Raw genomic sequence first — 23,466 nt, 5'->3', positions numbered from 1 at the left:
ACTTGGGAATTAATAATCGTTTTGACTGTCTGAAAACTGCAAACAATATCTAAGCTCTTGTGTAACATTTCACAACATGACATTTGTTAAAAATACCTGGAGTTAATAAACCGTGTTGTGCTGGAAGGACCTTTAAAGGAAAGATTCTTAAAAACTCCAAAACTTATTTCAGCAGTGAATCCATAACCTGAGCTTGGGTGGGGTTCACATTACATCATCTGTCTGAACAATTTTCAGGCCTGTGAGACTTAAGTCTGAGTATGTGAAAGACATCAGAGCTAAACTGCTAATCCAAATTTATAATCTCTGTCTAAGTATTATAGGTGTAGTTTAGTGGCTTTTTTTCTCATGTTAGCCTTCTAACGAGGCTTACATTACCTAGTCAGTTTTCTGAAGAATTGAGTTCTTTAGTCATTTTAGCATTTCTGTGTATATTGCTTGCATTAGATTAACTGGTAAAATTTGGTTTAGGATAGGGAGAGGAAAGATCTTTTTATAGAATTACATGTTTGAATGTGTATAACAGCACAAATCTTTGAAAGAGTAAAAACATATCTACTGTGGTTACAAAAATGCTACAAAATATTTGTGTTTTGAAACCAATCTGGGCCTCACGCTATTTTTTTTTTTAAGTTGCCAGACAGCCGCCTGTGGTGGCTTGCAGGTTGAAATGATGCACCTTCACAAGAGGGGCAGGATTAGCAAGTTTTTTTGTTGTTGTTGTTTTGTTTTGTTTTTCTGTCAAGAGTGCTCATTTAATTTTTTCTTTTTGTTCTCTGTAAGTAGATATGTATCTCTGGTCTTTTCTTGATCACTTACTATTTTACGGCATTAACTGAGGTGCAGGTGCTGTTTGCTTTCTGCATTGGCACTACTGTGGGAGGCAATGTGAAGCAACGCTTCACATGTTCACCAGTCACCACAGGAGTTCAGCTAAACTCCCCTTCTTTGGACACCTCTCAGGTGACTATGCTGAACCGAAACTCTGGGTCTGGTGAGTGTTAAATATTTGGTTATTTTGAACAGTGTTTTGGGTCTCTCATATCCTGCTTTGAGGTAAAGATGACGTGTTAAGTTTTGTAGAGAAGGCCCTGGGATGTGCAGCTTGTTTCCCTCTCCTTTATATGTGACCCTTCAGAACTCTGTGGCTTAAGCACACTAACTCCCAGCCCTCAGTTAGACTAATGTTCTCAGGAACCGAGATATGGAAGTTTACCATATGTAGTAGAAGTTGTGTGATATTCATCAAGAATATCTGAACACTTACTATTTTTTTTAACATACCTAACAGTTGCAAAATATATCTGTACAGGCAGAAGTTAGAGCAGTAGAGGGAGCAGGCTCTGGAGGATCAAAAACGGGAAGTGGAAGCTCTGAGACAAACTCTCCCTTGTGTGATAATTTACTGAGTAACGTACAAATATAGTCATCTGTTTTTAATACACATGAACAATTCAACAACAATTTTGTTAAATCACAGTATTTTCAAATAGACATTCTAAAATCAGACTTGCTGAGAAGTGTGATTGCTTCTTGAAAAAGAATTTGTACGCCAATGAAATGAAGTTTTTTTTTTTTCAATATTCTTAGAATGTTAAGTACTGTTTGATTAAGTTCATATTACATCTATTAACATATTTATAATTTCAAAACTTGCTATCTGATATTTTTGCTTCTTTGTTAGGTTCATGTGGCAGGACAAGATTACAGACCTGATATGGAAGTCAAAACTTCATTTAGCAAGGGCGGTAGAGTTCCTGAAACTGTATCCATGTTAATTAATGAAGAATTTGTCCTGGTTCGTCAGCAGTCGGAGGACTCTTCTGGCAAAGATGAAAAACCTCAGCTAAAGGTTTATTACTGCTTTATTTTAAATGCATGTTAAGATGCCCTTTGAATAAAAGGTTGCAACTTCTTTTGCATATTTGATTAAAGATACTTGTGTGTGCTTGAGAAGACTTTCAAACAGTACTTTTTGTCATTGCTCATTGCTAATAGCTCAGACTAAGCAAATCTATTTGGCCAGAAGTGGTAGTTCAGTTGTTCGTATAGTAACTTCTTTAAGAGTCATAGGAGTCATGTTAGCATTTTGTGGATTTGTGTGTTAAAAATGGATTTAAAAAATCTATTCAAAGGATCAACTTCCGATTAAAGCTTAAGAAATATTCTTTACTTTGGGTTCAGAGACTCTTCATGTTATTTTCATAAAGGAATGTAACAGGCTGTATAGATATAGACCGCACAGTGTCTTGCTTTTCTGTGTGTTTTAATTAAGTTTTCTTGCATAAGTGTTATTTTAGATGACTGTGTGTTTTCTGAAAGTTTTTTCACCTTCAAATATCAAAATATGTTAACATTTGGATAACAGCCGACTGGTTCATTAGAGATCTCCATCTCAACTGCAGTGGCTGATTTATTGGTTTTGACTGATTTGGAACAATAGGATTTTGCACCCTTTGAAATGACAATAAGCACTTTGTCTCTAATTGCTAAGCATTTATGCAAATGGATGATTTCCGTTTGCATGTAAACACTAGCTGCTGCTTTAGTAATCATATTGGAAAAGAAGCGCATGAGCTGGAGATAGAAACCACGATACAACTTTGTATAGATCATTCCCTTTCCTTTTTACCTTTTTTTTTTTTTTTTTTTTGGTCTGAAATCTAGCACTTGTAGAAATCTCTATTTCCTGTGGAACACATATGACCATTTGCTTACCTTTTCCTGACACTTTCACACCTCTTGTCTGTGTCTGAACAGATGAAATAGATGAAATGTATTTGGTATGGCTAAGTAGCATTTTCTGCAAGACAAAGCTCCAATAAAGTGAGTTGCTCTCTTTGTTTTGAATGGAGGACCTGAAGAGAAAATCCGAGATTTTAATGGGGGCTCTCTACATTTTACTGAGTTGAGAGTGAGAATGTATATATTATATGTACTGGGATTATTTTTAACCGAATTTTGTTCGTTGTGAAAACTAGGGCTCCCGTGCACTTCTGCGCTAAGCTTTGAGCTTTCTGTTAGCATCTTCTACTGTACAGAAGAATTGCTGTCAGTGTTGACTTGTGGGAAGGGCAGCAGCCTGGCATATGAAACTAGAATGCAAATGTCTGGCTCAGCTATTGTCATGTTATGCGACTTGGGAAGCACACGTCTGTGGCTAGGTTATTTGTTCTCTCTGTGCCTTGGTTTGTGATGCACTGGTTCTACAGATAGAGAACTATGTAAGAAATATATGAATTCATAAAGTTAACGTTGCTTTGATTTGACAGAAGCATATTATCCGGTTGCCTATTATTTTCTGCGCACACTTGGTTGAAATACTGAATGGCCAAGGGAAACAAAACTGTATTCCAATCATCTTTTCAAAAATATCTGACGTGATGGAGAATGCTGTGCGTCTCTTATTCCAAATAGATCCTAGTTTGTTTTTTTTTCTCCTCTGTCTTACTAGTGAACAAATTGTTTTAAATTATATATTCAAACATATATGTTATGCATTATTATACAGTATGATATGTATAATATATACCTATTATATGCATAATATATCTGTATATAATATATATGTATACATACGCATATACACATGTACATGTATATACATACATACATAGTATATATTATTGATATTGATCGTGGCCTGCAAATGTTCACTGGATCTTGGGAGTCTTGAGTGGTCAGTGACATTTAATATTATGGCTGTATCTCAGTTGTGCTATGATACAATATCATAGGTACTTAGTGTATTCTCTCGTTTAGCAGAATTTCATTTCACAATTCATTTCAAATTTAATTTAACGGTGAATCAGGCTATGTGTTTGTAAACAATATTTTCATGTAAGTAGCTTTTCAAAGTGTCACTTCTGATTTCTTACAGGTGTTTTCAAATGGTGACGAACAGCTGGAGAAGGCAATGGAGGAGATACTGAGGGATTCTGAAAAAGAGCCGAAGAGCTGTACTGCTGAGCAGGAAGGTTGTGCTAATGCCTGCAGCCAGGCAGCTGGAGATGTATCAGCAAGTCAGACAAATCAGCCATCCTTGAACCTTGTTTTAGACCCTTCTACTTCAGGTACTGGTAGAGGAGCTCCATTCCTCTCCAAAGTGGTAGCTTTTCCCTCTGTGCATTTTCAAATTGATGTTAAAATGAATATAAGGCTTTCTGGGACTCTCTCCTGAAACTATACTGGAGATGCTCTGCAGCCTTCTCTCCTTTTGAGTTCAGGGTTGGAATAGATTGTTGCTAGATTGGTAACCTGTGCTCATTGGTTGTTTTGGTCAAGATAATATTATTTTCTTTGTTTCAAGCCCTAGGTGAGATTAAGTTTCAGGCAGCTGAACAGCACTAGAGTTGAGTGGCTTGAGTAGGCCTGAGGCAAGATATTTCCGTGGTGCTTTCCTGGACCATTTTTAATAATGTTGGGACATGGTATAAAAAAGGAATAATTTACTGAAGAGTTCAGGTTTTTCCATCACCCTCTCACAGACAAATGTAAGAATGGAAAATTCTTAGTTACTTTTTTCACTTTCATATTAATATATAAGGTTGTGGCCATGCTTGCGGGCCTTAAGTTAGATTTTTTTTTTTTTTTTTTCCCTCAGTAGTATGCAGGGCACTTCAGTGGTATCATATCAGATATTTCCCATAGTATTTATTTGTGAAGTCAAAAAAACAAAAATCAAGAAGCCCTCCAAAAAACAAAACAATTTTCCATTTTAGAGTGAGCTACATAACTTAGTAATGTCAGGGAAATGCTCTTTTAATTGCATGTATCCCACATTTTAGCAAGATCTGAGAACTTACCTTACTGGCTTCTTGTTGGATGCAGGTTTTAAAGACTGAGGATCTTAAAAAAGAATACAACTTTAGCATGAATGAAAAAAGAAACATGAGAAGATTTTGTTATTGAATTCACTCAGAAAATAATAAGTAAAAAGAAAGACAAGTGGTTAATTTTTTTTTTCTTTTTTCCAGAAATCTCTGCACCGAGGCCCTCTTCCCCTGTTGAACCCCCAGAAGAGGACAGCGTATTATTTAACAAACTGACTTATTTAGGTTGTATGAAGGTGTCTGCCCCTAGAAATGAAGCAGAAGCACTGCGTGCAATGGCAGCTATGAAGTCCTCAAGCCAAGCCCCCTTATCTGTGACCCTTTATGTTCCAAATATTCCTGAAGGCTCTGTAAGGTAATACACACGCATATATTATTTATTTTTACTTTTTTTGTTTGCACACACAAAGCTCAATGCTTCTTCCACAATGAAATGAAATAGTTGTTTTTGCAACTGAAGTTCTTTTTTGCAACTGAAGTTCTTACTAAAGGCATTTAATTTTGAGAAATTCCTCTGAGGCAATAAAGAGCGGCCCAAGTTAATATATTGTAATATATAGTTGTTATACAATGTCAATCAAAGTATATTTTTCTATTTGCTTCTTCATTCAAATATGATAACAGATGCCTGGTTGTCTGGGGAGCTTCTTCACGTGAACCAAGAGCTCCCTGCAGTTCCGACATACCTGCAGGTTGAGATATCAGTCTCCTGAAACCCAAAGCAGAATCATTTGGGTCATCGTTTATGGATAACGATACAGAACGTGGTTGTGTTTACTTCTCGATTTTTACTTTTTGTATACTTGAATTTAGGAGGAGTTAATTTGAGATACTTCTTTATCTAATCTAGATACTTGTTGATTTAATTGCCAAAAGATCTTTTAAGTAGGTCTGTTTGTTTTGACTGTCCTTTTGGTTCTGTTCCTTCCCTTAACAGGATAATAGATCAATCAAGCAATGTGGAGAAAGCCTCTTTTCCAATCTACAAGGTGTTGTTTTGTGTGCGCGGACAAAATGGGAGTTCAGAGAGTGACTGTTTTGCTTTTACTGAAAGCAGCTGTGGAACAGAAGAGTTCCAGATTCACGTTTTCTCCTGTGAAATTAAAGAGGCAGTAAGTCTGCTTTATTTATTTATTTATTTTATTTTTTGGTCCTTGTATCAGTTGGATTCAGGCTAACATTGCAGGGTAGGCCTTGAGATTACGTAGGATAATTTTACATTTACTCACATTTAGGGAATAACTAAATCGTATTTTGAGAGGCAGGGATTTTGTAACGTTGACAAATAGATGTTGAAAAGGAGAAACCTTGGTTATCAGCATGTGCAAGAACAAACAGCTAGTGACTTTTTTTAGAGGGAGAAAGAAGTGATGGTAGTGCAACCTTCAAAACCTTTCGTATACTTGAGAATTTATTCCTCAAGATAATACATTGCAATACTACCAAAATACATATATTTAGGATACTACTGTTCTTTTGCTTTTCTACAGGTCAGCAGGATTTTGTATAGTTTCTCAACAGCATTCAAACGTTCTTCCAAACAAGCATCTGATCATGTTAAGGACTTCGTTCTTCCTACTCCAGATAGTGATGTGTACACTTTCAGTGTTTCCTTAGAAGTCAAAGAAGATGATGGAAAAGGAAATTTTAGGTAATCTTAAGGGAGAGCAAACAGTAGAAATCTTCCTGCCTGGTGGGGAAACTGTTCTTTTTATTATTTTTTCTCTCTTGACTGAGCATTAGAAAGGACAGAGAAACAAAATCTTCTTACTTAAAAGACAGCCTTTATTTAACAAGCTTTTGGGAGTGAAAGAAAGAGTTGATAATAAGAGTTAATCCTTTTAAAGTGCTTTTTTGGCATCATATGTAGCCTATCTTTTATTTTCTATCATTTCAAAATCACTGTTATAAACTGGAGGAATTAACATTGTTAATGCAGGAAGAAAAAAAAAAAAAAAACCAGCAACAAAAAAGAAAGCTTACACTTTGCATATGTGAGCCAGATAAATCCCCCATACGCTTACGGTACTAAGTATGAGCTTATGGTATTTTTTTTTTTTTTTTTTTTTCTTTCGTTAGTGCTAGGTTATTTGCTTGGTATGAATCAAGGGAGAGAAGGATTAGCTGAGACGTAGAGAGCCTAAGCAAGCTACTGCTGCTCCTCTGGATTTAACAGCTGACCATCTATACCCATGCTCAGTAAAGTTGTTTGTTCTTCTGTTCTTTTAGCCCTGTGCCAAAGGATAGAGAGAAATTTTATTTCAAACTTAAACAGGGAATTGAGAAGAAAGTGGTGATTACAGTTCAACAACTCTCCAATAAAGAACTGGCTATTGAGAGGTAAGATTGGTATAAAAATGTCAGCGGGAGTGTTTTTATAGATATACCTTGTATCTACCAAGAATCTAGAGATCAATATGTCCTGGACACAACCGGGAGAATTTTCTAGCCTCCAAGTTGGAATCTCTTTGAATTTTTTTCTTTTTTTTTCTCGTGTGAGGCTTATTTACAAATAACATTTACAACTTTGGTATGGGAGATATTACTGACTTTCTTTTCAAGTATTCACATTACAGGTGTCAGAGTTGGCAGAGTTAGAGTTGTAGTTGTGCTTTTTGAAGTTGTCGAATGTTTTTTCTTTTTTCTTTCTTTTATAGAAGCCATATGATTGGTATAGCCATCGCTGAATCATGCCTTAGTACTGTTTTTTATATGTTCAGAATGAAGTAACTGGTAACATTAACAAACAGAGCATTGTTCATAAGATGCTCTGAAAAAACATTCTTTTTTTGATTCTTAGCAACTTAGATTCAAAAAAGGTACAATACCAAGCTGCTATGTGGGCTTAGTAACCTATATTGTTTGGATCTAATGAAACTTTTTTTTTTCTTTTTTTCCCTTAAGTGCAGCTCCTAATTGCTTTGCCTGTTCATACATGGTCATAGTAGTAGTATTCTGTAATTTGACCTACCGTTGTTACTTATGGTATCTGAGTGCAGGCCGGATGATATCCACAGAAGAGGACATTTTGCTAAAATTCAGAACATCCTGTATCCTGCAGGAAAGAGATCCCATTTTCAAGCTGGTTGCTTGTGCTTATATAGTTTTTCTGGTTCCAGTTAATATTAGTTTACAAAGATGTATTACATTATGAGCTATATACTATGTTTGAGGCTTTCTCAAAGCCTCATTTAGTTCTGAAAGGGAAGCAAAAATTAATGCATTTGATGTACTGTGGATTTCCAATATTCCTGAGCAGAACCAAGTTGCTCGGAGTCCTCCTTGGATTGCTTGGAGCCTTAGCTGATAGAGAATAGCTCATATGCTTCTGATCCTATCCAGATAGTCTCTACCTGAGTAAGAATGTGCCAGAAAGTAAACAACCTAGCTATGCTAGACCTTGGAGAATATCATCTATTAGGTCAGCATACTGGAATAATTCAAATTTGGATTCAGCCTGCTGGTTAGAAGCAGCTGTCTTTTCTTTTGGTTGAGTCTTCAAGATCAACAAGACCAGGAGAGAGATTGTTTTTCTTTCTCTCTCTCTCTTTTTTTTCTTTCTTTCTTTTTTTTTTTTAATGATTCTATTGTTTATCTTCTAATGATGGTGTGATGGTGAAGAGTTCAGGAATGGTTAGTGAATTGTTGCTGTTTGTGTTTTTGTTTCCTGAATCCCTTATGGACAGAATAATATGTGCACAAGAAGCAGACCATGCACTTGAATAACAGTTAATGACTGATAATAGACCCTTAACTGATAATAGACCCTTTGTTACTACAGTAGTAGTACATAATTACATTAGTTAAAATCAGAAAATTCCTTCTCAGTAGCTGAATTTTAAAAATAGGAAATACCACCAGATGGCAATCTTATCAAAAGAATTAACAATATGAGATTTCAATTTTAGTGGTAAATTCAAGATAAGAGTAGAATCAAAAATCCAAACTAAGATTTGTCTCCAGTTGTTTTCAAGCTCTTTTGTCAAAAATGAAACTGAAATGTCATGTAAGAAATATAAATACAGGAAACTTTATCAAAATTATTTTGGTTTGTAAAATTGCATTTTAGCTGAGAGTTACCTTTTAAAATACTTTATTAAATCTGTTTTTAGTTTGAAAAATTTTTGGCTTGAAAATTCAGACTGATGATAAGTTCTGTATGTGTTAAGCATTTCTGAATAATTTTAAGCAATTTTGAATAATGTTAAAATATATAGTGTCTGATGTTTGCAGAATTAAGAAAATTCTGTCAGGCCAAAGGAATGAAAACTGGATATTTTTTTTTCCTTTTCCTAACAGTAATAAAAATCTATAAATGTTCCAGGCTATAAAACTCCCATTCACAGCCTAGTGGTACATATCTCAAGTTGTTGAATGACTAATGCCCGGTCTTGGAATGGAAACCGTGATGATGCTCCCACATGCAAAGCTGTTTAAGGACCAGCTATGCAGCAGCAAATATGGGGAACGCAGACCTTAACATATAAGGAAGGGGAGCTGGCATCTTCACTTCTGCACAGACTAAATCTATTCCCCTTTTACATCGGTGCAGTTCTGATTTGGGCTACAGACTTAGTATTCTTCTCTGTTCCCTTAATAAGGGTTCAAAGGAGAGCCCTCTGTTGTGTGTTGGAATAAAAACTATGCTGTGGCTTTGTGTGAATGTTTGTATTCGGGACTGACAAAAGTATAGCCAGCTGTTCAATCCATAGTGTCTGTGTATATGTGAACCTGTATGTTTGAGTCATTGGGAAAGCAGTATGTAAAGAAAATATTCTATAGAGTATTTTTGGTCAATGAGTGATCTCACAAAGATTTAGTCAAGCCTTTCATCTGTGAATAAAGCATAGATCCCATTTTTAGGGTACGGCATCTTTGTGGAATGCAGAGATTTAGAGTTGGTAGTGCACCTTGACAGAATATAAGACTAGTCACATAGTTATACCAACTTTTGTAGGTAGACCTGAGGTTAAAATTGGAATGGTTGAGGTCTAGTCCTTAGAACTGATGTATTGAGCATTGGCTGGTTGAGTGGAATTACAGGAACCTTTTAATTAGAAATTAACTTGTTGCATTTCATTGAGTATTGCACTAGCGATGCACTTGGTAGCCATCTGTAAGTGCTGACAAGCCAGCACATAAAAAATGACAAGAGTGAGGCCAGAGTCTAAGCAGATCATTATGAATCCTGGGTGTGTGGTGGGGTTGGCCTTCTTCAGAAGGTAACGTTTCTGGCTGTTTTTACTTCTCAAATTAGGAGAAGATGTTAACAACTGGTTAACTCATTTTGCATTTTTGAACTTGGTGGGAATAGAAGCCTTAACTCTTCCAGTAGCAAAGTGCTGTCAGTCATCACAAGCATCCCTTTTGCAAGAGGCAGGAGTTGCTTGTTTCCAATGGCTGTTTTTGGAAGCTCACTGCTTACAGACTTTGGCTGGCTTACATCAGAACTTGTGCACATCTGAGACAAGCACAGCATGAGCCAGGATCCTGTGAGCTCATGTTTTGAAAAGCACAGATAATTTGCCTGCCACTGAACCTTGGCTTTGGCGTTTTCTTTAGCAGATAAACTGGAAGAGTAGTGATCTTTGGTCTTGCGGAAAGCATGCCAGGAAGCTCCATGGCCTGCAAATTGTTGCTTATTGGATTGCTCCTTGTTTTACATGAGATAATAAGGGAGATAATATTGAATGTGTCTAGGCAAAAAGAAATCTGGCAGTTTATGCTGGATTAGCACTCTGTGTCAAGGGGCGGTGGCATTTTTGACCTGGTTCTAAGCACGGTAAACCAGTCTTACAGATCCGCAATGCAACTTAGTCAATAATAAAGATCCTTGTGTCTGTAAATTACAGAAATATGTACAGTATTTCCTTGTCAAGATTAAATTTGTTTTTTTTTCCCCTAATGTCAGGAGTACTGACATTATGGAGGATAGAATGTATGAAAATTCCAACTTTTCATATAATTGTATAAAAACTTTTTTTTAAGTAGACTAATGTGAGAGTGAATTTCTTCTTGCCAATTTCTTACACTAATATGTGCGTAATGGTTGGTATCTTTAAAGTCAATATTTTAACTCATCTTCAAGACTATTTGCCTGTTCACAGCTGATACACCAATTTCTATCATCTTTATTCTATAAAACAATTTCATTGTAATTTCTGTAGTATATATTGTGGGGTTTTCTGATATTAGTATATGATAGAACACTAATAAAAATTCAAGAAAGGTTTTCTCTATGTTAACAAAGAAAAAAAAAGTTAAATACTTTTGTATTTAAAAAAAACCTATTTATTTACTTTACAGATGCTTCGGTATGCTACTAAGCCCTGGACGAAATGTGAAAAACAGTGATATGTATTTACTGGACATGGTAATACTGAACTCATGGCTAGTTTAATTTTATCAAGTTTCTTATAACTGATCCTCTCTGCTAACAACTATTTCAGAAACTCATAAATTGAAAAACAGAATAGCCGACATTGCCCCAAAGGTGTCCCTTGTAATCAGCACTGAATTAATGCTATCTTGTCATCAGCTCCATTGTAGCCCTTTTCTTCTTTTTCCTTGCCTGATCCTTTCTCAGACCCTTAGATCATATTCTGTGTTCAGGTTGTGTTCTCTGTTGAGTGCATACAATCTTATTTGGAAGTTCTTAGCTTCCCAACACTCACTGTTTTTGTTAGAATTATAAGTAAAATCCAAAATGTTTTTATTTTTAGGAATCCATGGGAAAGAGTTCTGATGGGAAGGCTTATGTAATTACTGGAATGTGGAATCCTAATGTGCCAACGTTTGTAGTACTTAATGAGGAAACTCCTAAAGGTAACTTAAAGTTGTCTGTAAATTTGTCTTAACCTGGCATAGGTTTGATGCGTTTATGTTGCTCTGGGGATCATTATAGCCCAAGAGTATTTGGCTAGGATCAGAACTTGCATATGCAATGTGAATAATTGTTCAGTGGCATACGTCTTACTGATTTGGTCCCAGTAGATTAGTATTTAGGGTTTACATGTGTGGCCCTCAGTCATCAATATTATTGGTTCTAAGAAAGTGTTTTTCACTTTTTATACTCAGGAGAGCAGTATAAATCCTGGGCATTGCTGTTACCTTTCCTTAAACTTTGAAGTGAATTGTGTACAAATAACACTACTTACCCTTCAGTTTGGAGTTGATGGAAGTTGTGCATTGAGGTGCTCGAGTATGTAGTCGTGATGTCAGGTTGGCATGCAAAGCTGGAGTTGGTTTCCTGTTTCAAGGCAGAGGCTACTTAAAGACGCATCCAAGTATGTGTTGTTGTCGTTGGTTTTGCTGTTGAATTTTCAAATCTCTTCTTGCCTTGTAGCGTGTAGGCAAAACTCTTGCTGTACAGTCTGACCCACTTTACGATTAAGGATAGAGCTTGGTCTTTTTGTGTGTATATTTTTCTTTAAATGACCACTTTCCTCTGTGGTCTGATCGGACAAGAGAGCTTAGCTGTTTCTAAATGTTTATTTTAAAAAGCTGTGCTTCTTGCAAGAAGGACAGCAACTGTGATGCAAAGTGGTGGTTACTACCTCCCACTGGTAAGTGCTTCTGGAAGCAGGATTCCTTTTTTGCACTGTAAACTTGCAGGATGCTCTTGGGCTATTTGAGTGGGATCTTCTGGTCATCTGATCCTGCATTCTCCACTACTTGAGAAAGTTTGAGTTATGCCTCAGTGCCAGAAAGGTGGAGCTATTATAGATTAGGATTGCTGCTCCGTGTTTTACTGCTCTGTCTGACCTAGAGTGTGGGACAGGGTGGGTTAAAGAATTTTGAGTCCTTCTACCTGGCAGAATATGGACATGAATATTAAAATGGTCCAAAGTGTTTCTTATGGTTCTGAGAGGATTTAGGGCTGGCAATGATGTGGGAGACACTTGTTGCGGAATTGTTATACATATCTATTTCCTCAAATGTGAGGTTTGTATCTTTTAAATGCTCCCTTTTTCTGTACAATTATCTTTTTGTGATAAGAATCATGCTGTTTTATCTGTGTGACATTTGGCTTTTGTTCCTACAGATTCACTTTGTTTTAGGAAGTTACCGGAGTTGCTTGGAGTATCAATTAATGCATACTCATATCTATGCAGACATGTAGAATATAGAACTCAGACAAGTAAAATGCTTGCAAGAAAATCAATAAATTAATAGGTCTCAGTTTCGACCAGAGTTTATTTCTGTAATTTCTACTTATCCTTTTGAGAAATGTGTTGACTGCTCTTTTTCTGTATGTGACTTATTTTTGTGTTTTAGACAAACGTGTATTCATGACTGTTGCAGTGGATATGGTTGTTACTGAAGTTGTAGAGCCGGTCCGTTTTTTGCTGGAGACGCTTGTGCGTGTGTATCCTGCTAATGAACGTTTCTGGTATTTCAGCAGAAAAACCTTCACAGAAACTTTTTACATGAAGCTCAAACAGGTATCATGGGTGGTTTTGTTTGCTTGTTTTATTATTTTAGTTGTTTTAATTGCTGAGAGTACTCTGTCTATATTAATTTGACTCCGTAAAACTAACAAGAATCCTGAGCATTACTTTTTTTTTTTTTTTTTTTTTTTTTTTTTTTAAACCAATTACCTCTGTAATGTTTGGATGGGTAGTGTTTAAGTAGCGTATGTAAAAAGAATCGCTGCCTCTGTAACCTGTGAATTAGAATGAGTTGCAGCCATTTGTTTCTATAGACAATTTTTTTTCTTTACTTATCACTGTAAGAATTTATAACTTCATGCAATCCAAAACAAGTCCATTTGACTGGTAAAATCAGGAAATGGGTCTTTGTTCATTGTAAAACCAGTTTATATTTAACAAAAGGAAATTCTCACTCCTGAGGTCGAAAGGCTTAACAATTTGAGAATAGATTGCTGGAAGGACGTAATCAATTCAAGGCAAAGAAGCCTTTTGCAATTGTTTAAGAGTCAGACTGTCACTACGGTTATTTCAAAGTATCTGAGAAGTTAGTTTTCTTAATGTTTTCAAAAAGAGAAATTCAGACGAGTTATTTCTTCTGAAAATGTATTTCCCACATTTTCATGTTGGTGGCTGCTGACAGTAAATTCCTGTCCTGCTTCATTTAATCAGCTTTCCTTCTCTGCCCCAGAACTTTATGAAAAGTGATGGTAAGGGAATTATTTGCTAAATTAGAACTGTTTGTGTAATTTTATGTCAGTGTTCGTAACCTCATGAAGTATTTTAATACCAGTGAAGACTGAAGCATTTTAGCAAATTATTTCCCCTGAAATATTGCAGATTATCAGACTTATCCTCTGGTTCTGGTGCAAAAAATGAATAGTATAGGCTGACTTTGCAATACAGTGAGCTATTCTCTTTGCTTAACAAAGTCAAAGAAGATTGATTTAATTTTACAGACTCTAAATATTTAATTGTTATCTTGTGGGCTGTTATCCTGAGGGTTACACTGAATCTGAAAAAAAAAAAATACCAAAACGATGCTCATGATACATGGCAAAAGGGCCGTTATATTTAACATCCAAGTAAGTAAATCTTATGCAAAAATGTTTCTGAAGTTCTAGCACTTTACATAGTAACTTGAAATTTGAGAAAATCTGAGAAAACCAACTGCTATCATATGCAGATATAGAGAATAGCTACATTTGTAAATTTGAACAGTACATTTGAAAAAAGTGTAGTTGAACAGAGTATATTTTCGATTATTTCATCCTTAAATCAGTGAAGCTTTCTTTTAAACAACTTATGATTACGCCTTTTAAAATTTGAAATAATATGGATGCTTTCTTTTTCCTTTTTGTCCTTTATAATGCAACGACTGACATATATGCACCTCATCTCTCCAAAGAAATGCATGCAAGCACTTCTTCCTACTGTAAAATTCCAAGGAGCTGTTTTGCAGATTTTTTAGAAAAGGAACACTTAATCATAGTAACTTTTCTATGAGATTAGGCACACATTATGGATAGGAGGATGTCCCTGTAGGCCTCTCTGTAGACTTGCGTTAGTTCTTTATTCAGCCAGTTATCAACTGGACAATTAGTACAGATAGCAGATGTTCCTGATGTTGCCTCTGAAAGAGGTGGTGTCTCAGGATACCCTTATTCCTTGGACAACAACTTTGTAGTTGACATTGGGATTGACCACTTAGGAACTTAAGGGGAAAGCAGTTAAGCGGCTTCTAGGGACCTAAAAGTAGATTGATTTCAAAAGTCTGAGCTTGAGACATAGATGGCTCCTCTACACAGGACAAAGGATCTTGTGCTGTAGTTTGCCTAATGATGCAAAATTGTGGGGATGAGGTTCGCAGTCATTGTGCAAATACAGCATGCTGGTCTGTGAGTAAGATTTAATGTATGTGTTAGGCACAGTTTCAAGCTCTACCATGCAGATGTTTTGGCATGATACCTCTGATCAGGGCACTCTGAGCAAGACAACGGTTCCGGAAAAGAAGTATCCTTTGCTGATGCTAAAAGAGGAGGAGGCAATAAAATTATATTTCCTTACAAGGAGTGGACGGGACCTTCCCTTATCAGCTGAAAAAAAAATCACCATTGTGGTGAGGAAAGATTCATATAGATTGAATAGTCTGAACCCTGGTTGGTGAAGCACGGTCAGATGTGAGGAACGACACAAGTGCAGCTTGCCATGTGGTGTTTTAGGGTGGCCGTGCATTTATCACCCCATTGATGGTAAATACCCTCCTGGTCAGAACACGTTCCTGGTAAAGGCACATTCTTGTAGACAGCCAGCTCAGGCATTAGTAAGCTGGGTTATTTCCATTCAGTAAAGATGGATGTTAACCAGAACCAGCCTGAGGAACTGCAGACTTTGTAATTCTTGTAAGTCACAGGAAAATCTGTACTGCTGCTCATGCCTCTTTCACCTCAAAAGGATAGCAGTGATTAATAATATTAGTGACATCAACGTTTGATTGATTTAGTCAAGAGCTTTGTAATTACTTGATAATGGTGTTCTGGGAGAATAAAACAGAGATAATAGCTCTAACATCATCCTGCTAAATGTTACAAAATGCAGGGGGGTTATACCTTCTCCCTGAAGTTCATCAGGAACTTCAGAAGTTAAGTTGGCAAAACTGGCTGCTAAGTGGAGGCACATGACTCTCTTCTCCTGTGGAGCATCAGCCTGAAGGGAAGCAGAACTGAGTGATTAATCTCTTTAAATTGCAACAGAAAGAATTGCTCAGTATAAAATGATTTATATTATGTCAGTTGAAGCAGCCCGTATTTAAACTACCCAAATGAAGAATTTCAACAGCTTGTTGAAATTGCAAGTGCTGCCTGACAGTTTATGTATCTCTCCCGCAAAAGGTGTCACACAGTCTTCCAACGGAAAGAACATTCTGTTTTTTTTGTTGTTGTTCTTTGTTTCTTTTCTGGCACAATTTCTGCCATCAAACTTTTGTTACTTCTTCTGTAAACTTTCTTTTAAATTTCATCCTTTTGCAGGAGGTGGGAAAGGTATTTCTCTTTCATTTAGTTGAAACTCTGAATATATCCTAAAGAAAATTGTTTCTTTTGTCTCTCTTTCTTATGCTTAATTTGATGTTTTTAGTATGCTCCAAAAATGCCTTATTTTAACTACTTGGGCAAAATGTACAAAGGATAAAAGTAGCCAAAAGGTTTGGACTTGTTCTAGTTTGTTTAATGCAATTATTAGTTTGCAGTTTTATACAATTCCATATGAGTATATTAATCACAGCAATTCACTGAATTATAATTTTGAATTCAGAACTGTAAATCAGAGGAAAAACAAATACTTGGTTTGGTTTAAAACTTGTAACAATGTTTCAAATATTTGAAAAATGGTAGCTACTTTTTCCATATGCAAGTCCAAGTGGATTCACTGAACACAAAAGACCTAGACTGAACTCTTTAACAGGCAGAAGTAAAAGCAATAGAAAGCAAACAATTCCACCCACCCTCAACTTTTTAGCTGGGTGGCCCTGAACATTATTGAAATCGTATATAGATGGATCCGAGAGGAAAAACTACTTTTGCAGAGCAAAGCGCTTTCCACTGAAAATGTTTGGCGCTCAAATATATATAATTACAAATACCATGCTCAAATTTTCAGGCTAATTTAACTGCTAGATTGACATATGTATACATATATATATATGTTAGGCTTGAAACAGGTATTTTATAGCTAGGTATAGTCGGTAGATTTCTGCATTGAAAAGAAATATATTGCATATTACATTGTTTGTAACAAAGATGAGTTTTTCTGTTCTTTTATAAATAAACCACTATAGGAGCTTTTCACAGTTCTAGGCTTTTAAAAGGTGTGAACCTTTTTTCACCTTGAGTCTTTTGCTGCTTTATCTTTTTGACTTTGTCTCATTACAGCTATGTTTAAGTAGGAAAACTGTTTATTAATGGTGATTCTGAACTGTATTTAAGATGGTGATTAAGAGGCAGCTTTGGAAATAGTGCACTTGTATTTGTATTTTCTCAATATAAAACTTGAAAAAAAGCAGAGTTTATACTGTTGCCAGTCTGCATTGCAAAGAAATCGGAGGGAGTCCTGCTGAAATTTTTGTTCAGTCCCTCATGTGAGATTTATGTGTATTTTGCCTTGGTTTTGGCGCACCATTAGAACCCTCCCCCAATGAGGAGAACTAATACGTATATATGTATTTTGTTTTAGTCTGAAGGGAAAAGCCACACAAGCGCTGGAGATGCAATTTATGAAGTTGTCAGTCTACAAAGAGAGTCTGCCAGAGATGAAGAACTGGCCAGCCCAACAAGTGGAGGAGGACCAATGTCATCCCAGGAGGATGAGGCAGAAGAGGGTAAGAATAAACAAACAAATAAATAAATTCAGTTGATGTGGATTGTTGCTGCTTATCACTGCCTAGTGTTTGCATGCCTCTTCTACAGTAAGATAAATTACAAAGTTATCATTTAAATTTCTTCTCTATTAAACTAAACTACTATTAATAAAAACTTGCTGATTACAGCTGAACAACTCCTTGATTCCTACTTGCAGAGTAGTAGTTGGATATTAGTTCACAAAATAGGAATTTAGACCTCTTGATTAACACTATGAAAAGTAGTTATGTATGGTTGCTTCCAGTTACAAATAGAAATAAATGAATCGCGAGTGACATCATGACATCAGGCTCTGCAAAACACATAGCCAGGCCATCTTTCCTGGACTGGAGACCTTCTGTTGATTCCTGAGATGGAGCGGGAGGAAGGTGGCTACCACTGTCACATTTCGCTTGCATTCAGTGTCACTTAGGAATAGGAAAAAATATCATTTTCTCTAAAGTGAGCTTTTCATGAAATTGATTTTTTCATGAAATTGATATTGAATTGATATTACTTCATTATTTATAATAATTACTTCAGGTCCGATCTCTTGGTTTTGTGGTTAAGCTTTCTGTAATTCAAACATCTATGGGAATTCTTTTCCACGATGGATAAATGAGTTGCAGGGTAAGAACATATTTCTAGCTTGTTTGCTAGAACAAATTTGAGTAATAACTTATATGCTATTAACTCATAGTTTTTTCATGTAGTTTCCATATTATAAATGTAGACTGCTTCCTAAGAGAAGACATGAAAAATATGATGATGTCACCCTGTTCTCATGGAAACTCCATGAAGAGTTCTCTGCCTAGAAGTTATCTATCCTAGTGGATCTGGAGGTTAAATGAGTCACTGCTAGTTGTTCTAAATAAATCTCTCTCTCTTCTTTTTTTCCTTCTTTTTCAGGGTACTAATTATGATCGTGGGTGGGGGCGACACCACCCCTTCGGTTCAGAGTCTTGTCTTAGCCTTAGAAGAAAGCTTTCTTTTTTATTAGAGCTGGGATAGCAGCTACCTGGCCGTATAGTTTCTTCTGCTTTCTACCATACTTGGACAGATTGTATTAAAAGGACTTTCTTATTGCATAGGGTAGACATTTATGTTCCCGTTTACAGATTTTGAGGATTATCTTCTGTCTCCTCTGCTCTTTTTTTTAATATATTCTCAGATATTTTCTACATCCCTATAGAATATTATCCAATTTACTTTAACAGCACTATACAATGCAGTTTGATCTGTGTAATGCCGTAGGAATGCATGTCTCATTTTCACTTCGCCTGGTATTTGTGTACTTCATATATAATGTGCATATCTGTATATACTTCAGTGAGCTGTCTTATGTAATGAGAGTGTGAATAAATATCTAAGGTTTCCTACGTTGGAGATGATTTTTTTAAAAAATATATAATTAATATTAATAATTTCTAGTCAAATCTTAATCTTTAAGTACTCTCTTTGATAAAAAGCTTTCTTTTTAATTCTCTTAAATGTAATTTAAAAAGAGATTCAAATATACGAGAGGAAGTTGTTAACACTTCCTGGAGAGGCTTCAATTGAAATGGATTTATTTTCTAGCAATAAGAAGAAAAGTATACTTCATTATTAGTAAAATATTGCAAGAAGGTGCAGAGCACTCGTGGTTGAACTGGAGGTGATTTGTTCAAACAATAGCAAGATGCCCGGGGCTTCCTCACCGTAGTGCAGTGCTACGGGAGGAGGAAGCATCTGCATGTGTTCGTGTGTGTTTCAGGAGGGGAGAAAATAGCTTTGCGGCAGAGGCAATTCCCAAGGAGTTTCTAGACCTAGGAGATAGTGACAAATGAGAAGGGGAAGAATAGCTTCGTTTCCTTTAGCAGCAGAGATTGCTTAGAGCATAAGTGAAACTATGACCTTTCTTTGGCTATGTATATATTTTAACTTTTTTTTTTTTTTTTTTTTTTTAATAATACAACATTTCAGGACACTACTTCATAAATCTATTTGGTTTTCCTTTCAAAGCAGAATACAGAGGAGGGAGGTAAACAGGAGCACTTCTGTTCTAAAAGCACAAAATAGTGTGTCTCTTTCCATACTTGAATGTTTGGGTTTTTTTCTTCTGAATTTTTATATGATCTCAAGTGTCTGCTTGCTCGCTCTTGTTCCAAGTCATTACATACAGATTAAGTATGTTATCTTTAGCAGATATTCCAAAACCAGATAATTCATAATAGGAACAAATGCTTAGGGGAAAAAAAAAAAAAAAAACAACCAATTTACTAATGCATTGCAATGGAAGACATTTTTTACTTGCACTGGCTTACTAAATAAATATATTTTTGAAAAACCTTGTTCCAGTGCATATTTTTTAAGTTAATTTTTGAGCAAAAGATAATGTGTCTACTAAGTCTTCAAAAAGAAATTTCTGAACATGAGTTGCGGAATGCAACTAAAACTCTTTCAAATGTTATCCAGGAGTGCAGTATGTCTGGGTTTCTGCCTTTATTTTGTCAAAAGAATAGATTTCCTATGGCAATTAGGCACTACACACATTCTGACAGGAGGTAATTGAATAGGGGTCCAGTTGACAACATAGCAGATACTGATCCATAAGCAGCAGACCTAAACCACAATAATGTTATAGAAATGTGTTTGCTGCTTAGTTACTGGCTTTTAATAAACAGAAACACAATAAAAATACTCAACTGCAGGAGAAAGAAGGGTCAGCAGAAAAAAAAGATATAACAAACATTGACAGGGTAAAGGTTTCTGTCTGGGTTTTCTCTTACTGTTGTACTCTCCAAGAACAAATTGAAAGAGATACTTTTTGCTAGAAAAAATAATGCATGAGATATTTAAATTCAATGTGGAAGCTGAGAAAATTTACAATGAAAATTAAATAAGTATAGAGAGCCCTGAAAATGTCAGGGAAATCTGAGAATGACATGGATTGGACAACACAGAAAGGCTGTGTGGGGAGGGTAGGTGAGGAGTGGGCAATCCTAAGTGATCGGAGATGATCAGCAAGGCTATATTGGGATGCTGGGTCAAATGTGAGTGGGTAGAGAGTGATCTCCGGAGTGGAAAAGCAAAGAAAGGCAGGAGCAGAAGAGGTGGTATTTTGGGAGTCAATCACAGCTATTAAGAGTACTCTGTGATGAAATAGGGGCTTGTGATGCAGATTTATGTGAACAAGTGAGGATGAGTGAGTGAGAAGAATGACATTAGTAGTATGGAAATAGTCTACTCTGCATTTTTATCCGAATTAAAAATACGTAGTTTTATGTAGTTCATAGGAACAGCTTATTTGTAAAAAGGCAAAACAAAGTAATCTTGCAGCGACTTATATTCTACTAAACAAAATCAACTGAAACTGTATTAAAATGCTTTTTTATCACCATAAAAATGAACAAAAATCTAATAGAAAATTTTAAATTTAACCTACGTGGCAGTTCAAAAGGAGATATTCATTTAAAATACAGCTACTTCTGAGCAATGTGAATGCATAGCTTTCAAATGAAAAGAAAATACTCTGTGTCTCCATTCTCTAAATTTTCATATCTTATGAGCTAACTTTTCTTATTTAATATTAATTCAGTTGACTTCTGCAGCTAGTGTTGTGATGGCAGAAAGAATATGAGCCCTTCCTTAATATAAAAAATACAGAAGAGCTGTGTGTGCATGTGTGTTTGTGTATGTTTCTCTTTCAAAGCCAGATGTTTTGAATGTTTTCAGTTTGAAGAACTTTTATGGATTGCAAGTCCGATATGAATTGTAATGAAACTATAAGGAATTGGAAAATTTTAAGATTGTTTTCAGTCTTACTTTCTAAGAAAGAGTGAAGGACACCTAATTGGGTCTCAGATTGCTGGGGTGTAGCCCAGATCTCTGCATTTGCTTATGGTCTGCTTTGGAACACATGTATGTGTTATGTATGTGGATGCTTTCTGTGATCAGATCTGTTAGAGGCAACGGATAATTCCCTGTGTATGATTCCACTGTGTGGTTCATGAAGAGTCCCCGAGAATCTCTGGACTCTTTAACTTTTCTCCTGACTGCTTCTCCTGCTGAATGAGGGAAAGAGATGACTTTCAATTTGGGGGAGTTTCAGTTCCTTGAGTGCACTTCAGTTTGTGATGCAAGAGAGATGTTTTTCTATAATAAATGAGGATAAATTGGTGTTTGCAGCTTGTCCAGATAATATCTGTTATTTTGGATGGTTTGGGTACTTTATTTTTGTAACTGCCTAATCTTCCTTGTCTACCTATGAACAGTGCAATAGTTTGACCTCAGAGTGAGGTGCCTGTCTTTTTAATTTTCTATCACTTTATCCAATCCAACAATATTTTATAATCCAAGGGGCTTGAATACTGCCTTTTCACTTTAAGTAAATACTGGGCAATATACAATTCTAACATGTTTATAATGTTTTTGCATTTGATTATATCAAATATGTTAATAAAAACTAATCTACATGTTTCTAAAATTATAATAAGGGATAAAGAATTGCCTTGTCTTAGAGTTGTGACAGCATCTCAAACTTGATTTTCTTGTGTCTTCTCAAAGATGCCAGTTTTAAGCTAGCACATTTGGGAGATGTTTATATTTACAAGAATACCTCCACCACGCAGCATTTAGTTGACTTTGTCATCCGTGTGGGAGCAGAACTACTGAACTGAAGCAATGATTTCCTCCACTCTCTTACTCGGCTTTAAGCACTTGTACACCAAATTTAGGTGCCGCCTGGTAGCTTCATTGCAAAACACATATGATAATCTCTCTGTTCATGTTTCTGCAGACAGATTTGGATACACAGTTAATGTTTATTTATTTTTTTATTAATTTTGTTTAATATGGCAATAATGCAGGACCAATGTAGAAACTATATGCGGTAGGACTAAGATGAATTTTAAATTCAGAAAGCCTTATGCGTTAAAAAGGAAGTAAAAATCAAATTGATTAACCACTCCCAACTTGCCCACCAAGACAGTTTCAATCTTCTCTGTGCTTTCTAGTGGACATGTGAATTCTTTAAGCAGTTTTGCACATGAACTTCTATATAACATTTGTCAACGCCATTATTGTAGGCAGCATGTGTGTGACCAGGAGTGAAAGGAAGACAGCTACTCTTGTGCTAATCCACCAGCTTTCACTGTTGTCGAATAGTGTGTGTGGTTTTTGCTTTTTTTTGTTTTTTTTTTGGGGTGGTGTTTATTTTTTATTTATTTATTTTTTTCTTGGAGATCAGGGTAGTTACATTTGCAAACAATTTGTAAGGTAATCAAAATTCTGGAATTTTTCAGCATTGTTTTTGTTAGAATAGCCTTAAGGGATGTAGACATTCCTTCAACAGGTCATGGAAAGAAGATTTTTTTTTTCTGGTACTCATTTTCTTTGTTAATTGAAGAACTTGGGTATCTCTTCTTTTGTTTTTACTATCTTTATATGTGCTTCAGCAGCTCTTGAGTTAGTTATTTTTCCTCAATTTAATTGTGTAATTTATAACTGTTTTTCTTGTAAGCAGAACTCAATGCGAGTTTTCTCTGTTCACATTGATAAAGCCTTTTACCTCTAAATTGAAATTTAGTTGCCTGATGCAAACTTTATTGAGGACTTAATTTCATAAATATAATTTGAAATGCATTTTGAATTTTGTTTTCTTTAAAGTAACTTGTACTGCATAGAAAAGTTGTACCTTGCTGAAACTCTGTATTATTTGACACAAGATCATTTATTGACTTAAGCTTTGTTTCTCTCTTGTCTTTCCTGCCAAAACCCTGGTTCATGCTCTATAATTTCCTTTTACCTTATAAATGGAGACTTGCTGCTTTT

General features: G+C 35.7%; 1 protein-coding gene across 1 annotated transcript in view; it reads left to right on the top strand.

Annotated features, from left to right (window-relative positions):
- The first annotated feature begins 1,661 nt into the window (after positions 1–1,661).
- Positions 1,662–23,466, top strand: part of RABGAP1L (RAB GTPase activating protein 1 like) — a 177,205-nt gene continuing 155,400 nt past the window's right edge. The window contains exons 1-10 of the mRNA XM_088524459.1: positions 1,662–1,852; positions 3,881–4,073; positions 4,977–5,187; positions 5,770–5,944; positions 6,323–6,483; positions 7,062–7,172; positions 11,139–11,205; positions 11,555–11,657; positions 13,110–13,276; positions 17,492–17,636. Coding sequence (XP_088380585.1) covers positions 1,718–1,852; positions 3,881–4,073; positions 4,977–5,187; positions 5,770–5,944; positions 6,323–6,483; positions 7,062–7,172; positions 11,139–11,205; positions 11,555–11,657; positions 13,110–13,276; positions 17,492–17,636 — 1,468 coding nt within the window. The 5' untranslated portion in view covers positions 1,662–1,717. The remainder of the gene's footprint in view (positions 1,853–3,880; positions 4,074–4,976; positions 5,188–5,769; positions 5,945–6,322; positions 6,484–7,061; positions 7,173–11,138; positions 11,206–11,554; positions 11,658–13,109; positions 13,277–17,491; positions 17,637–23,466) is intronic.

The sequence above is a fragment of the Tinamus guttatus genome, unplaced genomic scaffold (genome assembly GCF_059628265.1).
Source record: "Tinamus guttatus ecotype Peru unplaced genomic scaffold, ASM5962826v1 Tinamus_guttatus_pri_ptg000211l, whole genome shotgun sequence".
In the NCBI taxonomy this organism is placed as follows: domain Eukaryota; kingdom Metazoa; phylum Chordata; class Aves; order Tinamiformes; family Tinamidae; genus Tinamus; species Tinamus guttatus.
Note: the sequence above shows the minus strand (reverse complement) of the source record. Positions and strands in the feature narration are given on the sequence as shown.